The sequence below is a fragment of the Perca flavescens genome, chromosome 21 (assembly GCF_004354835.1).
Source record: "Perca flavescens isolate YP-PL-M2 chromosome 21, PFLA_1.0, whole genome shotgun sequence".
NCBI classification, from domain to species: domain Eukaryota; kingdom Metazoa; phylum Chordata; class Actinopteri; order Perciformes; family Percidae; genus Perca; species Perca flavescens.
The window spans coordinates 5,455,000-5,471,749 of NC_041351.1; the positions used below are offsets into that span (position 1 = coordinate 5,455,000).

Below are 16,750 nucleotides of genomic sequence, written 5' to 3' on the forward strand. Positions count from 1 at the left end.
CCTCAACATTGTGCTTGCACTTTGCAATTAGGCTAGTTAGATTCCCCCAATGGCCATGCGCAGCAGTGCCATAGGATTAAAACATACACCCATGATTAAAACCTATATTATGGTATATTATAATTATATAGGATTATATTATATATATTGTGGTATTCATTTCTTAATGTAAAGGTTGTTAAACCGCTTCAGCCGGTTGAACGCAGCAGGTGTTTTTGTTCTTGAACGCGCTCCGGTTACATTTTCAAGAAACACAGCCGGGTGACGTCACGTCGGAAAGTACTGATTATCACGGTGCTGCTGCTGCATTGACTCGAAAACAACCGACATCACGAAGTTATACCGGAATACGGCTCATGACACTTTCATAGAAACGCAAAGTAAGTCTCAAAACTCGCTTTAGCAACGGAAACATTAATTTAAACGTCACTAAACTGGCGTCGAAGCCTTCATTTCCTAATGCTAGCGAGCTGGCGCCGTGTATTTCCTGGAATGTATTCGGCTTGGTGGGCTAGCTAAACTGTTGATGTAGGTAGCTAGCTAGCCGTTAAGTAGCTAGTTAGCTGTTTGCCAGTTAGCCAATAATAAAAAAAACAATTTGCTTTGAGTGTGTATTTTGCATACCTGATATGCTCATTTAAACAGTCCACATATGTCAAATTGCCAAAAATGTGTGAAATATTTAGACATTGGTATTGTGCAAACAGTAATGGAATGCAATGCAATGCAATCTGACATTAGTTTGGCAGGTGTTCTGGATGTAGCCATGTCCCTGAGGGGAATGTACGTTTCCTAGGATTGCGAAGGCATGGTCCGCCCTACTCTGCCTCTGATTGGCTTACCCTAATCAATCTCACCCTTCATATCTAAACCTAACCAATCCAACCAACGCAGGCAAAGAGTTCTAGCCAATCAGAGGTGGAGTAGGGCGGGTCATGCCTTCGCCATTCTAGGAAAACGCAAATTTCCCTGATTTTTATTTGGCTGGCTAGATAGGAGTTCAAACATCGCAATCAGTTTGTGCCTCTTTAAAATAAATACTATCGGATATAAGTTAATTCTGTCCTGTACGTGTTATTTCTACTCTTTGGTCCAGCTTGAGAGGCAACAACAATGGAGAAACCTCCCTTCAGGCAGAACCAGAACTGTGGCGACTGGGAGCTGAAAGAGAGACTGGGAATGGGCGGGTTTGCCCATGTTTACCTCTACCAACATCACGTGAGATTGGAGCCATTCAACCCAGACATGGCAGTTACCTGACACTGAAACACTGTCAATAAGAAGTAGACACCCCTGTAAAGCAACCAGTATCATAACTGTGTCACTATTTACCTCCTTCCTTATTGGGAGTAATACAGTCATCTTTTTTTGTTGTGACACTTTATGTTGACATACAGAAAGCAGCTCCTCTAAAACTACACACAAACTGCTGTTTTTGGGTATACTTTCATGCACTGATGTAACAATGGATCTTCTGTCTGTTTTGTAGGAAACAAATGAAAAACTAGCTGTGAAAATGTGCCGTCTGGAGCTCACACCAAGGAATAAGGACAGATGGAGCAGAGAAATCCAGATCATGAAAAAGTTTGACATATTTTATTATACTATTACATTATTCCTTCTGTGGTGCACAGTAACGTTATATAGCACATTGATTTAAATATAATGACGATACTTATTCACAGCTTTTATACGTTAATAAGTTTCTAAAGGAAACTGCTGACATTCAGTGGATGACTTTGCACAATCTGTATGGGCATCATTAAATAGTAATGTGGTTTTGACTCCCTCTTCTCTCTCTCTCAGGTTGAATCACATCAATGTCGTGACAGCCCGAGATGTCCCGGAGGAAATGAGGCACATAGCCTTAAATGATCTTCCACTGTTGGCCATGGAGTACTGCTCCAGGGGAGACCTGAGGAAGGTGACTGACTCCTGGAAAAAAAAAAAAGCTTAGAATATGTCCACATCAAGCCAGCTAAATTTGAAAATTCATTTTTTATTTTTGTCTTTTTGTTTCCACTAAGAGAACAGTTTTATACCCAACATTTTTGTTTTTTTATTACTTTAAATCAGTCTCCAGAGTGATTAAATCTAAAACCACCCACGTCACATTGGTGTAAGTAGGGAAAATAAGACTTTACTGATCTATTTTCTTCAAGACACCTTACCTACAAATATGAGGAATACTGTATATTATTCACTCCCCTGCCCAGTTAGTGTCAGTTCACCTGCAGAGCAGCCGGCCCAAACTCAACTCCTATATCAGCCTACATGAGTCTCACATTTTACCGGTAACGCCCCCTTTTTATAATGCCTTTGTTCATCATCTTTGAACACATTTACTTACCGTCACAGAAAGTGAAAGTATGCATCCTGATCATAGTTTGGTTGTGAAATCCTACAGTGTCTCATTGGCCGGGTTGCTGACTGCTCTGTCAGGCGAAGAGTATGTCACACTTGACATAGCGTGCACCACCACAGCGTCTGGTTCAAAAGGAGTTTAGCCGACTTCACTGACATTCAACGCAGAGAGCGTCAGAGCAGCCAACAGACATGAGTCAGGCCCTCTGCGTTTACATCACCTTTCTCTAATTCTATCACACTTAGTTTTGTGTTTACAGTAAGTCATTATGAGATGACTCGGTTTATAAAGTTTATAGCCTGCAATTGCTGTTGCTCTGTGTACAATGACGCAGCTAAAAAAGAAAATGTGCAGTGATTTGACTGATAAAATGCAAATCAACTCAGGGTCTTATCATCTTTTATGGGGCAGCCCTATAGTTCAGCTGGTTAGCAGGTAACATTTCTTTCACAGTGCAGATGTGCAAGGGTTAAAGTTTACATAATGTACATGATGAGGCTGATATTCTGCTCTAACAGTAGTAGTGCAGCTTATCAGATTGTGTCACCATTTTGTCATGTAATGTAGGTTTACTGTAGATGTGATAGAATTGTATTTGTGTGGGTTACAGATGCTGAGCAAACCTGAAAACTGCTGCGGTTTGAAAGAAAGTGAAGTGCTTTCGTTACTCAATGATGTTGGTATGTTCAATGTTGTTGTTTTTTATGCGTGGCTTGTTTATTCAGACGTGTCTTTTTTTAGAGCCTCATCATTCAGTTAAACCACTGTATTCTGCACCAGGATCTGGTATCCAGTATCTGCACGAAAACAAGATCATACACAGAGACCTTAAACCTGAAAACATAGTGCTGCAAGATATTAACGGAAAGGTAAACTGCCTTTATGTTTTTGTTCTGTTTTACTTTACAACTTAAAGAAACTGTCTTACATTTACTTATTCTGTATCTGCAGCTGGTTCACAAAATCATTGACCTGGGCTATGCCAAAGACCTGGACCAGGGCAGTCTGTGTACCTCCTTCGTTGGCACGCTTCAGTACCTGGTAAGCAAACAAGTAGTTATTTATTTATCCTCAGATGCACCTTTATGTAATCTAACTAATTACATGCTTAATTTTACTTTGAAATCCTTTAATCTTTTTTCCTGCCTTCACAAATATATAAATGCCAAATAACACAAGTTGTCGATCAAATGTATTATGTTGAAATGCACCACTTGTTCTCTGCAGGCACCTGAGCTGTTTGAGAATAAGGCATACACTGTTACTGTGGACTACTGGAGCTTTGGCACAATGGTATTTGAATGCAGTTGTGGTTTCCGTCCCTTCCTGCACAACCTGCAACCTGTGCAGTGGTAAGTAATGTAAATGGACTGTATTTATGTAGCGCTTTTCTAGTCTTAACGACTACTCAAAGTGCTATTTACATATTACCGGCACCATTCACACACATTCATACACTGTGGCCGAGGCTGCCGTACAAGGTGCCACCTGCTCATCAGATACACATTCACTCACATTTACACACTGATGGTGCAGCATTGGGAGCAATTTGGGGGTTCAGTGTCTTGCCCAAGGACACTTCCACATGGGACTGGAGGGCCAGGGATCAAACCACGACCTTCCGATTGGCAGATTGCTCTACCACCTGAGTCACAGCTGCCCCAAAGTTGACCTTATAAGTAAAACATTTTGTGTAGGAGTAATTTTATTTTACCAGATTGATGAAAGCATATTGGAGACTTTAGTTGGCTCATAAATCAAAGGAAAATTGCCTTAAATCGCCTGGTCAGTCAACGGCAGATGTTGAGTGAAAGGGAAGACCTGAGGCAAAGAAACTGAGTGACATGAAAGAGACAGGTGTATGTTGGTGTTCTGAAAACAACAGCGTACTTGTCATTGTAGTTTGGTCTGCTGAATCTATCAGCAGTTGCAGCATAAGAGGGCGTGACTTATACCTCATGAAGGCAATTTAATTACTTTAAAACCTCCGGTACCCGATTCCACAATTTGTATCCTCTGAGTCATAACTCAATCAAATCTGAACACACAGACATAATACACATTTTTAGATCCAATGTGACTACGGTTTCCGAGGATTATAATTATTTCTGATTTCCAACACTAATAAACGTCAAGAAATGAAAGAAAAATATGCTCTTTATAACTGCAGAACTTGCCTGAGAATCATCATGTTTTTAAGTTTTCTTCAGTATCAAAATAATCCAGTGATAGCTGACTGTACATCCATAAGTGCACTGCAAACAGGTTTTGCTAATAGATAATTTGGCATACTATTAATTGTGCCAGTTTGCCAAATAATTTAAACAATTATAGCATTGGATAGTCCTTCAACCAATCAGACCAACGATCTGGGTGACGTAGCAGTGACATCAACGGGTTGCTCAACGGTTGTGATTGGTGTAGAGCCCGCCTCAACGGTTGTGATTGGTGCCTCGATTTGGGAAAATTGGAAATGGGCTTGAAGGGGCTCTTGGCCAGACTGACTTGCAGAGCAAATCTCAAATTTGCCAGACGTTCGTCAGGGTTTTCCCAGGCTAACCTGGCCGGCCTTTGTAAACAAAAATTAAAACAAAACCTTTGCTTACCTCTCTAACCAGAACACAAGTTTGTTTACCTCTCTAAACAGAACTAGGTGCCATCCCTACACCTAGTGTGTTGGGCAATGATCATTCCTTCTTGAAAAAAGCAGAGTTGTTTTATTGAAAATCTAAAAACCCAATCGGAAGAAGGTTCCTCATTCACAAGGAAAGTTAACTACAAGATCTCGAGGTTGGGGCGGAATATCTGAAAACTGCTTCTTCTACGACTACCGAGTCAGTTTTGATGTATGTGAAATGTTTAATTTCCCATCAAACTACTACTATGCTTTTGTGCTTTGTAAAGAAAATGAACAGGAATCATTTTAAGATGTAAAACTATCCATCCTGTCGTCCCTTCTCATCCACAGGGCCAGCAAAGTGAGGAATAAAGGTCCAAAAGACATCATGGCTGTAGAAGAGCAGAACGGAGAAGTCAGGTTCTCCACACACCTCCCCTACCCCAACAATCTCAGCAGGTTAGGACCCTGTCACTGCAAAAAATTACATCACTTCAAACATTATTCATACGGGGTGTTGATATTTTTTCTCTGCAATGTGAGTGAAAGTACATTCTTGTCCATTAGTCACTTAAATGAAAGCTAAAATAGACTTGAGCCACCGGCTGTGTGTTTCAAGTATTTGGACAGTGTTTGGTGCCAATTTCTCTACTTGAACACGTACTTTAATTGCTGTTATTTAGGACGCTGTTGGAGCCAATGGAAGCCCTGCTGCAGCTGATGTTAAAGTGGGACCCTGTCCAGAGAGGAGGCAAAGTCAACTCCGACACCAAGAAGCCCATGTGCTTTGAAAAGCTGGAGCAGATACTGAGTATGAAGGTGCGTTACTGGCAGAGTTTTATCTAAAGAGTCAGCCTTTCATCGGTGCGTTTGAGCCAGTTGTATCTGGGTCAACCAGCATTTACATATTTTTCTTGTAACTGAAACCGTTCATTTCCTAAATGTTGAAGGTTGTTCTGTCATCAGGGTTTTGTTTGAATTTCATTTATACCAGTCCTGATACGATACTTGCGTTTCTGTACAGATATCCCAACAATTCTGTACAGATATCCCAACAATGTTCTGTAAGAGGGAGCATCCCTACTACGAACAAATCACAGTATATAGTACAGTGGCCTTCAGTATACCAAACATTTCAGTAAATGATGACCAGTACTTTGTACTAAACAGTTTTTCTTCTGCGTGTCTCTCCAGGTCGTCCACATCCTGAACATGACCACAGCTCAGGTCCACTCTTTCCAGCTGACTCCGGAGGAAAGTCTCCACAGTCTGCAGAAGCGCATCGAGGCCGAGACGAATATCGAAGTGATGAACCAGGAGCTGCTGCAGGAGACTGGAGTCTCACTGGATCCCAGGAAGCACGCTGCGCAGTGTGTCCTAGATGGTGTGGTAAGTTGACTCTCTGTAACAGTCCTCTTAAAACCTGCATCAGGTGGTGTCCTGCTAGGGTTGGACATCGTTTTGATTTTAACAATTCAGATTCAGATTCTTCCTTTCGAATCCGGTTCTTATCGATTCTCGATTCAGATTCTTTGAGGGGTGGTGTTGAAACGGGTCACATGCTTATTTCATAGATAAGAGGAACATTTTATTTTGATTCAATGGTGATTTACACTTTTAACCGGAAATGCTGTTTTAAGCGACAGGAAAGCTATTTGCAGGCTGTTTCAAGTGGTGATTTTCTTCCCTCCTGTGTAGAGAGGGTGGGATAGCTACATCGTATACCTGTTTGACAAGAGCATCACCAAGTACTCCGGTCCCCTCAGTGCCAGACAGCTGCCCGATAAAGTCAACACTATAGGTGAGTCTATTTTAAGGTATATCTGCTGATGAGGAGACAACGAAGCAAACTGTAAAATGTGCCTTGATGCATCAGTTTAAATACATTTAACACAGCACAGGTTACACACATTTCCTGTCTCCGTTAGGTTGTCAACTACTAGGGCTGTCCTCGACTAAAGAAATTCTTAGTCGACTAACACTTATAGGATTTTGTCGATTAGTTGATTTAATTGACAGAGCTGTGCGCTTTGAGAGGTGGTTAAGACTAGAAAAAGCACAATATAAATGTAGTTAATTAACCATCTGTAAAACGGAGTTTCTCCACAATTAATCCTGCAAAAGCACCACTTTAAATCTTCTGTTTACCATGAATGTGCTCAGAAGTTTCTTGGAAATAAGTAATTAAGCATGAATAAGCATAAAAAATGACTAATCGACTAAAGAAATCTTAGTCGACTAAGACCAAACCGACCGATTAGTCGACTAATCGACTAAGAGGTGGCAGCCCTATCAACTACAATTCTGTAACAGATTATATTTTGTACCGCAATGAGCCACTAAATGGCAGTTTTGTGCTCTCCATTCTGTTTTTAACACCACGTAGTGCAACTCTCATGGGTTTTGTTTTAACTTTGCAGTTCAAGAGGCCAAGACACAGCTGCCCCTGGTGGTGTTGAAGAAGGTTTGGGGTGAAGCAGTGAGCTACATCTGTGGGCTAAAGGATGACTACAGCAGGCTATTCCAAGGACAGAGGGCTGCTATGTGAGTCACACGACAGACTTCTGTAATCTCTTTTTCTTTTACCACAAAAACGTAACGAATATTTAATTGACGTCAGCATATATGTGTTAACACACATTTATTTATTTTTTTTATTAAGTTGAGTGTCTGTCCATTTATTAATCGTTAACTTGTCTGTTGTACAGACTCAGAATCACGGTGACGTAGCGCTAACCCAAAAATCACTTCCGGATAGACAACTTGTCGTTGATTTGAATTGCGGAGATATGTGAAATCAGCAAACTTGTTTATTTCTGTTGTCATTTTCAGCCGTAACTGTAACGTTTAAAAATATAGTTAAACGCGTTTTGTCTGACCTATCTGACGTCTCTGCTGTGCTTATTTTCTGTAATGTGTTGCTAGCGTCTTTCATAAACCAAATCTAGCGTTAGGAACAGCAACATCTCACCGCCAGGCGGACAGACTTCTAGTTTGGTGGTGTCGTTTTCTTTAGTCTGTGGCTCAACGGGTAAATTAGCTTAGTGTTGACATATAAAAAAACATCAAACATGCATTTTAAATGAATAAGATGAGAGTATATGCAGTTGTTCCTCGCCCCCGTTAGCTGTTAAATTGTATATACAGGACGCTGGAGTTTTCTACCTGGAAGTTATTGTAAACAAACATTGTGATTGGGTCTATATTATTTACAGTAGACTCTTTTTATTTTAAATAACGCCCATGTGATCCATGTAAGTTGCTTTATTTGCAAATGTAATCATGTAGGTGATTGAACGGACTACCCTGGCCTGGGGAACGCTTTTTAATGCCCATTTCCCCGTACACTGTGGTCCTTGTCACTGTTGTCTCCTGCTGTCGGTTTGGGGAGGGTTTGAACAGCGCACCAGCTGCTTCAGGTGCTCCCATCATAACTTCCTGCAGATACTCGTTATTCTGATTGATTTGGCAACCAGCCACACCAAAAAGATTGCGCCTGGGTAATTGAACTCGAGCCTCTGCTCTAATGGTGCTTTATTTTCCCCTTCCAAACCTCTCTAACTCTGAATTGTCTCCTTTCCTTCCCCTCCAGGTTGAGTCTCCTGCGCTACAACACCAACCTGACCAGGTGTAAGAACAGCATGTTTGGCTTCTCTCAGCAGCTGAAGGCCAAGCTGGACTTCTTCAAGAGCAGCATCCAGTACGACCTGGAAAAATACAGCGATCAGATGCACTATGGCATATGTGAGTGTTTACTGGCTGCTTGACCCTTTTTAATGGCTCTAACCTTTACAAATGGGCATGTTTTAATAGCACTGTTTGTTTTGATGAGCTGTGTGTGTTTGTTTAAAGCCTCTGAAAAGATGCTGAAAGCCTGGCAAGAGAACGAGGAGCGAGCTGCTGCTTTTGCACAGGTAATGCAGGTTTTCAAAATGTTTAAAACATTTAGAAGGCCTGTAATGTTTCTCAGTACAAATCCTTATCGTGGCATGATTCCTGGTTTGTCCTGCAGGTGGCAGAGGTGAGCCATCTGGATGATGAGATCATGGCTTTGCACTCAGAGATAGTGGAACTTCAGAGGAGCCCGTATGCTCGACGCCAAGGAGACAAGATGGAGCAGCTGTGAGTGTTGAATGTGATCTGACCATACTGCAATATGTCATCTAAATAGTTATCAACATAGTCTTTCTCCCATGTTTTGTTGATTTGAAAGACAGAAGTGATCATATAGCTACAGCCTGATGGTTCTTCTTTTGTTGGTTTTTAAACCTTCTGTGTACATAATGATGTGTAGAGATGTCTCAACAAAATTGATAATGATTTTTGTGACCACCTAACTTTTTATGAAGCCCCATTATCAGGTGAAAATACCCTCTTTTACACAAGAAATGTTTGACTTAGACGGAACCAAAGAATCCTGCACAGTATTGCTCACTTGTACTTCCTTCACTTTATCAACACCATTTTGATAAAAGAATATTTCAGAGGTTTACAGACAAAGATGTTGGGAGAGAGTAAGTGGGAATGACATGCAATAATGGTGTACACCACCCACTGAAATCAGGATATTGAGATTACTCCTCAAAAATATAACTACATGTCGTGCTGCAGAGATCCCATATGGGGAGCACAAGAACTGTGATTGGCCAGCTTGTGATGCTTGTTTTCTCCTAAAAAGTCTCTGATGCTGGTGGACGTTGTTGATCTAAGACATGAAGAAAGTAAATATAAAAGGTTGAATTATCTTCTCCTTTTCCATAACGCTCATCAAGCAAAGCCAACTCGACCTCAAACCCTCTGCTCACCAAAACCCTTGCTCTCAAGCAACTATTAAAACAAAGTGAATATGCACAGAGTATTCACTAATGAACCAGGGCCCAGCCTCCCGCCATCACTCGTATCACAAAGTAAATGAAAGAATGCGAGCATAGTTACTGTGGGATAAATAATTAAAGCATGATAGGGCCTGATCACATACGATACACCTTCTGGTGTTGCGGAGGTGATGTCAATGAGTGAAAGCCAACGCTGAAGTATAAATCAAAACCTACGCAACAGGTATCTATGTTGAAACTCAAGTTTTTGATCCTACACATCTGTCAATAACACATTATAGTGGGCAAGACTTTCGTAGAAAGTGGCCGGACAATTTAAAATCTAATGTGCAGATTGGCATCAAATTCTAGGAATATACTAAAGTGAAAACCCTCCTCTGTGCTGCTGCGTAAGTAGTGACTGGTGTCGCCTCCATGGCGCAAACAGTCAAGACAAGATGGATGTCTAACTGCGTTTTAAACATGCTGCATCAAACAACAATCTGCTGTGTAAAAGACCACAAAATAAACATGCTGTTAGCTCTTTTTTGCTGAAGATTTTTACAATTTGTCATTTACTTGTATAAATATTTAACTGTGACTTAATTCATTTTGCAGAGAAGAAAAAGCGATTGAGCTCTACAAGCAACTGAAGATGAAATGCAAAAGTAAGTAACATCCTGATCGTATGTATGTATATTATGATATCAATGTAAATGCATACTCTTCCTCATCAATCTAAATAGAAATCAAATTAATCCATGTGTTAAACTTAGTGTGTTTATCTGATTATCTCTCAGCACCTGAGCCAGATGTGAGCAGTGACAGCTCTGAGATGGTGAAGGCCATTATTCAGACTGTCCAGAACCAAGACAAGGTCCTGAAAGACCTGTACACCCACCTCAGGTAAGAGTCCAACACTCCTCAAAGACATTCAGTGTTTGATTCTACAGACCTGTAGGGAACAACAGCTTTTCTGTGAAAACACCATCCTCGGTAGAGCTACTAATACCGTATGTTAACGTCTGCCATGTCTCGACTCCTCCTAACAGCAAGATCCTGATCAGCAAACAAAAGATCATTGACTTGTTTCCACGAATTGAGAAAACCTTGGAGAACATCAAGGATGCTGACAACACAGTGATGCAGATGCAGATCAAGAGACAAAGAGAGTTCTGGCATTTACTGAAGATCGCCTGTGTAAGTGACTCTGCGTTCTTTATTTTATAAGTTTAGTGTGATGTGAAGTGTGTGGGTTTATGTGTATCAACGCTCAGGAATCATACTTTTTAAGGTCCGCGTGCTATCACTGAGGGTTCTAATATTCAAAATAATCTACCGTAATTGAATTAAACCATGTCACACTTTCCTAGGGCTGCAATAAGGGATTATTTTCATTATCAGATTCTCTGCTGATTATTCGCTCAATTTAATTAATTCATCTTTGGTCCACACAATGTCATTAAAATAATGAAAAATGCCTTTGGACGTAAATATTCAGCATCTTCTCCAATAAACTGAGAATTCCACAAGAGCCAGATTCAAAAGTGATTATACTGGGAATATCAGAGGGAGTTAGTAAACTGACTTCCTCTAGACAGCACTCTAGAGGGCTAATAGCAGCAAATAAAAGTCCCTCTAGTGAAGCTGTAGATCACAGAACAAACGGACACATTACATCTGGAGAGAATTACGTTTATTTCGAATTATAAACTGAAGCAATTTTAAAAAATATGGCCACTACGGCGAGTGGGCCATTTGATGGCTATATCCCCCCATTTTTCTTTTTGTTTTTCCCGTTGTCTTCCTTTCTCTTTTATTTTACATCATTTTTGGGAAATAGTGTAAAAATTTAAATCTGAATAAATCCTATTTTGTATAAATGTCAAGTTTGGGCAGTAAAGCCTTTAAGGTTAGAGAAGTGAGCTTGTGACCAACAGGATAAATCTGATTGGGGGAAGTGAAAGAGCAGCATTTGTCCCTCCCTCATCACTACCACTGAGGTGCCCTTGAGCAAGGCCCTTAACCCCAATCCGCTCCAGTGGAGCTGCTCAGTGGCCAGCAGATGGTTGTACTGGGCAGCTTCCAGGTGTAAACACTGGACACAGACTTGCGCCTCTTTGCTGCATGTCGTTCCCCCCCTCTCTCTCTCTCCCCTTTCATGTCTTCAGCTGTTCTGTCAAAATAAAGGCTAAAATGCCCGAAAAATAACCTAAAACAATAGTTGTGTCCATCTCTGCAGCTGATAAGTCTGTCCTGTTCGTCAGCTGTGGTACTTTCTGTTCTCTGTTACCTCCTCAGACTTGGCTTCTCTAACGGATCACAAACCGAATCAGCGGGAGGATGAGCCGCTGAGCCTTCTTGTAGGAGAAGGACATGTTTATTGTCACCGCATGATCTCTCTCTGTCTCCTCCAGGCTCAAAACTCAACACGAAACTCGATAGCAGCCAGTCCCGAGTCGTCCAACCTGCTGCAGGTTTCTCCGTGGTCGCAGTCAGCACAACCCGTCAGCTCCCCACATCCCCTAACCTCCCTACCTGGGCCCAACGACAGGTAAACGATCGATCGATTGATTCAGAACATTCATGTCACTTATGATTGCTCTGTCAATGCCAATATAGAAATGATTCGCCCCCTTGACCGTTTCATGTTGAACTGTGTAAAAACAAATCTCTACAAATTGATCTAATCTCACTATAAACGGAGAACACAAAATACTTGATTGCATAAATGTTCATCAATATTTTCTGGAAGCACCTTTAGGCAGCGATGACCCTTAAGTTCTTTTGTTTGATTGTTCAAAAAACATGAGTCAAACCACGGGGTTGAACACTTAATGTATCGTGAATATCATTATAGGGCTGCAACTAACTATTATTTTCATAGTCGATTATTTTGTCGATTTTATTTTTCTCGATTAGCTGGTCTCTAAAATGGTGAAAAATGCCGATCAGTGTTTCTAAAAGCCCAAGATGACGTCCTCAAATGTCTTAGCCTGGTTGACCCCAGACCCCTGGGTCTGGGCAAGCTTCATTCACAGCACAATTCCAAAGGGGCGTCACCAACGGACGCCGCTCAAATGCCTCTGGGCGTAATTGGATAGTCCTTCAACCAATCAGAGCAACGATCTGGGTGTCGTAGCAGCGACAGCGGCATCAACGGGCTGCTGTGCTTCAGTGGCCGTCATGTTGAATGTAAACAAAAAGCTGCTCGTCGTCGCTGCGCTATTATCATCATGTAAAGCCCTCCTCAACGGTTGTGATTGGTGTAGAGCCCTCCTCAATGGTTGTGATTGGTGTAGAGCCCTCCTCAACGGTTGTGATTGGTGTAGAGCCCTCCTCACTGGTGTAGAGCCCTCCTCAATGGTTGTGATTGGTGTAGAGCCCTCCTCAATGGTTGTGATTGGTGTAGAGCCCTCCTCAACGGTTGTGATTGGTGTAGAGCCCTCCTCAACGGTTGTGATTGGTGTAGAGCCCTCCTCAACGGTTGTGATTGGCGTAGAGCCCTCCTCAACGGTTGTGATTGGTGTAGAGCCCTCCTCAATGGTTGTGATTGGTGTAGAGCCCTCCTCAACGGTTGTGATTGGTGTAGAGCCCTCCTCACTGGTGTAGAGCCCTCCTCAATGGTTGTGATTGGTGTAGAGCCCTCCTCAATGGTTGTGATTGGTGTAGAGCCCTCCTCAACGGTTGTGATTGGTGTAGAGCCCTCCTCAACGGTTGTGATTGGTGTAGAGCCCTCCTCAACGGTTGTGATTGGCGTAGAGCCCTCCTCAACGGTTGTGATTGGTGTAGAGCCCTCCTCAACGGTTGTGATTGGTGTAGAGCCCTCCTCAACGGTTGTGATTGGTGTAGAGCCCTCCTCAACGGTTGTGATTGGTGCCTCGATTTGGAAAAATTGGAAATGGGCTTGAATGGGCTCTTTGCCAGACTTACTCAAATTTGCCGGAAGTTTGTCAGGGTTTTCCCAGGCTACAAATGTCTTGTTTTGTCCACAACTCAGATATTCAGTTTACTGTTACAACTAATCAATTGATTAATCTTTGCAGCTCTATATCATTAGCCTTTGACATTTTATACAACCCAAACAAATGGAGCTTTGTTACTTGTTTGATGTTGTATATTAATAACATGTTCATGCTACAGTCATGTGAATATTATATTATGCTATACAGGGTTTTGTATGGCAGTCATTGCATTTTCTCCCCCGTGGCGTTCTTCTGTAGCCGCTAAAATACTGAACACATTGCGACACATTGTACATGTGATGAAACGGGCCTCTTTATGTATGTTTCCTTCAGTGAGGCTGCTCCGCGTCTGCTGCAGGAGAACCAGAAGTACCTCAGTCAGCTGACAAGCCTGATGCAGGAAGCTGCTGATGAACAGGCCAAAAGCATAGTGGTGAGTTCACTTCTTTTTAACTTGTGGTGTTTCAGTTCTTCGCCTTTTTTAATGCACTCTCACCCTCGGACATAACGGCAAAGAGAGGCCAAGAAAACAAACGCAGTCACATCAAATTCTCTGAATGAACTTAAGGTGACAAGAACCTTCAAAATGTGTCCAAATAGTGATTTTTATATTGTTAATGAATTCCTTAACAAACACTTGTTTAGCTACTTGTCTCAGCTATATAACAGGAACAAGAAACTGTAAATTAATCTCTAATAGTAAAATAAATTTGCATGCAACATACATTGACACAAACTCTTCTTGCAACACACAAAAACACCCACAGATCTTCTATTTCAGCTTTTTTGATTGCTCAACTGCCATAATTACCTTGTAGTGACCTGATATTTTCCCACATTTATCACTCAACTTTAGGTTACATAACGCCAGAGTTTACTGTCGCACAAAACACGTCAAACTGCCCACTATGACTGACACTAACGGAGTTTTTATGATGTAAGATCAATTCATCCCTAAGTGTCCGTATAGAGTTAACAGTCCGGTCATTGCAAACAATTTTATAAACTTGATTTTTGTATCATTTGAAAGTACTTGTTTTTAAAACTCTTTGCACATTGTTACACGACTACAGTGAGGAAAATGTGTTGGTTTGGTTGTGTACGCTGATGTTTGACAGATGTTTAAATTCACTGAGAGGTGATCAGAATGATTTATATTTAAGGCTGCCCCCTCTCAGTCCATTAGTTGGCTCATCTGTCATTTTGGTCTTGACCAACTAAGAATTCTTTAGTTCAGTAGTCTTTTTTTTTTTTTTTTTTTTTATGCTTTTTCTTCATGCTGAATGACTTACTTCCAAAAAACATATGAGCACTTCTCTGCCAAACACAAGACTTAAAGTGGTGCTTTTGCTTGATTGTCGTGGAAAAACTCAGTTTTACAGATCTGTCGACTAATCAACTAATCAATTAGTCAACATAATCATACGAGCGTTCATCGACTAAGAATTCTTTTAATTAAAGACAGTACTATTTATATAAGTCACAGTGACAGAATATTCAAATCGGCCATATTGATACAGTTAAGGTCACCAGATAGGAAGCAGGAAGTACTTTTCTGAACAATTATTAAAGATGGGTGTAGTGACACAAAAAACTAAATAGGTACAGTAAATATTATTTTTACACCGATATAGTTGCATTTCGTTCATTCTAGGGAAGTTGCTTCCTATTTTATACAGGATTTCTTTGTGTGTATAAAACCATTTTTGAAAGATGTTTTTGTATCATTCTGGTTCATCATCTCAACTCCTAAACACCTGGTGGTTTTCCTCTTTCAAGGACCAAGACTGGAGCTGGACGAAATACGAAACCCTAACCACCAAATTAAAAAAGAGAAATGCGTGAGCGTTTTGTTGCGTCCTTCCATCCCTGCCTGTGCTCCGAGTAACACTAAAGACTGTAAGCGGCTAACACAAGCAGAGTGGCGTCAAACGTTGTACAGTTGTACAAGGACTCGGGATATTCTCTTAAGAAATGGCTCTCATGGCAGAGTTCAACACACGCTCAGTGGTGTCTGCCCACTCCAGTCTGATGAACAATGAAGCTGTGTCACTCTACTTTTTTGTCCTTTTGCTGCACAATATACATCATGATTCATAAAAACTGATGATATAAATTGTCACTGTTATTGCAAAATTGAGCAAACTGTAGCACCAGATTTGAGGGTGTGGAAGGTGGATTTTTTTCGCACGAGAGTGTTGGACAAAGTATGGGAACGAGTTCAACCGCGAGACATACGAGGAAAACACAGGAAGTGGTTGGGTGGGAGGAGGAGGGGGGGGTCGAGGAGGAAATTACAATCAAGCAAACAGCACTTTGATACTCCCATGTATCCTCTCTGTAATGAGATGAGACGATCCAGGCTGCCAAAAACTGTTGCAGAACTCACAGATTTACAAACTGTTATTCAACTCCTATTGTCATATTCAATTTGATATATTTTACTATACATAGTCTGGGAGGGGTTAGATTCTATGTAAATGTTTTTGATTTTTGAAGTTTTCCCGTTTTATTAAAGTGTTATGTATCATAGGCAGAAGTCTTTTGTCATGATATCTGTGACAGACGTGGCTGGCCCTCATGTTTATACAATGTCTATACTGTCTTTTTTTTTTTTTTTTTTTTTTTTTTTTTTTTTTTTTTTTGGTCTGCCAGATACAAAGTAGAGTTTTGTTGTCTCATTATGTGCACATTTAATTTCACTGGACGGTTCATGCTGCTTTCACGTCATATAGAGTTGAAACGATTAGTCGAGAGTAAAGTTTCCTTCCAAAATTAGGGCAGATTTTTAACAACTCTCCAGAAAAATCATCAAAAGAAAATGCATGTTTCCAATCCACTACTGTTGAATATTATGAGTTGGTTCATGGAGATAAACGCATGCCATGAAACCATTGCAAAAGAAGAGGACCTACTTAACAGAGCTCCAGTCAAACGAGAGAAAACCATGTGGAAAACCATGTAAATATAACATTCCTGTCTCCTTATC

General features: G+C 41.0%; 1 protein-coding gene across 1 annotated transcript; it reads left to right on the plus strand.

Annotated features, from left to right (window-relative positions):
* Positions 1-232: 232 nt before the first annotated feature.
* On the plus strand, positions 233-16,681 carry LOC114548159 (inhibitor of nuclear factor kappa-B kinase subunit alpha). The gene is made up of 22 exons (XM_028567920.1): positions 233-380; positions 1,097-1,218; positions 1,490-1,584; positions 1,807-1,924; positions 2,976-3,045; positions 3,146-3,234; positions 3,317-3,406; positions 3,593-3,717; positions 5,334-5,441; positions 5,666-5,801; positions 6,177-6,371; positions 6,681-6,783; positions 7,403-7,526; positions 8,575-8,726; positions 8,835-8,896; positions 8,995-9,104; positions 10,415-10,464; positions 10,597-10,702; positions 10,849-10,996; positions 12,214-12,350; positions 14,095-14,194; positions 15,541-16,681. The coding sequence occupies exons 2-22, from the start codon at positions 1,114-1,116 to the stop codon at positions 15,604-15,606; spliced, it is 2,289 nt and encodes a 762-aa protein (XP_028423721.1). The 5' UTR covers positions 233-380; positions 1,097-1,113; the 3' UTR covers positions 15,607-16,681.
* Positions 16,682-16,750: the final 69 nt, after the last annotated feature.

Excerpts from the sequence above, each read along its gene's own strand:
- LOC114548159 (XM_028567920.1), top strand. The coding sequence starts at position 1,114 with ATGGAGAAACCTCCCTTCAGGCAGAACCAGAACTGTGGCGACTGGGAG. Across the intron at positions 8,727-8,834 it reads TCAGATGCACTATGGCATAT|CCTCTGAAAAGATGCTGAAA; the intron begins GTGAGTGTTTAC and ends GTTTGTTTAAAG. Across the intron at positions 10,997-12,213 it reads ATTTACTGAAGATCGCCTGT|GCTCAAAACTCAACACGAAA; the intron begins GTAAGTGACTCT and ends TGTCTCCTCCAG.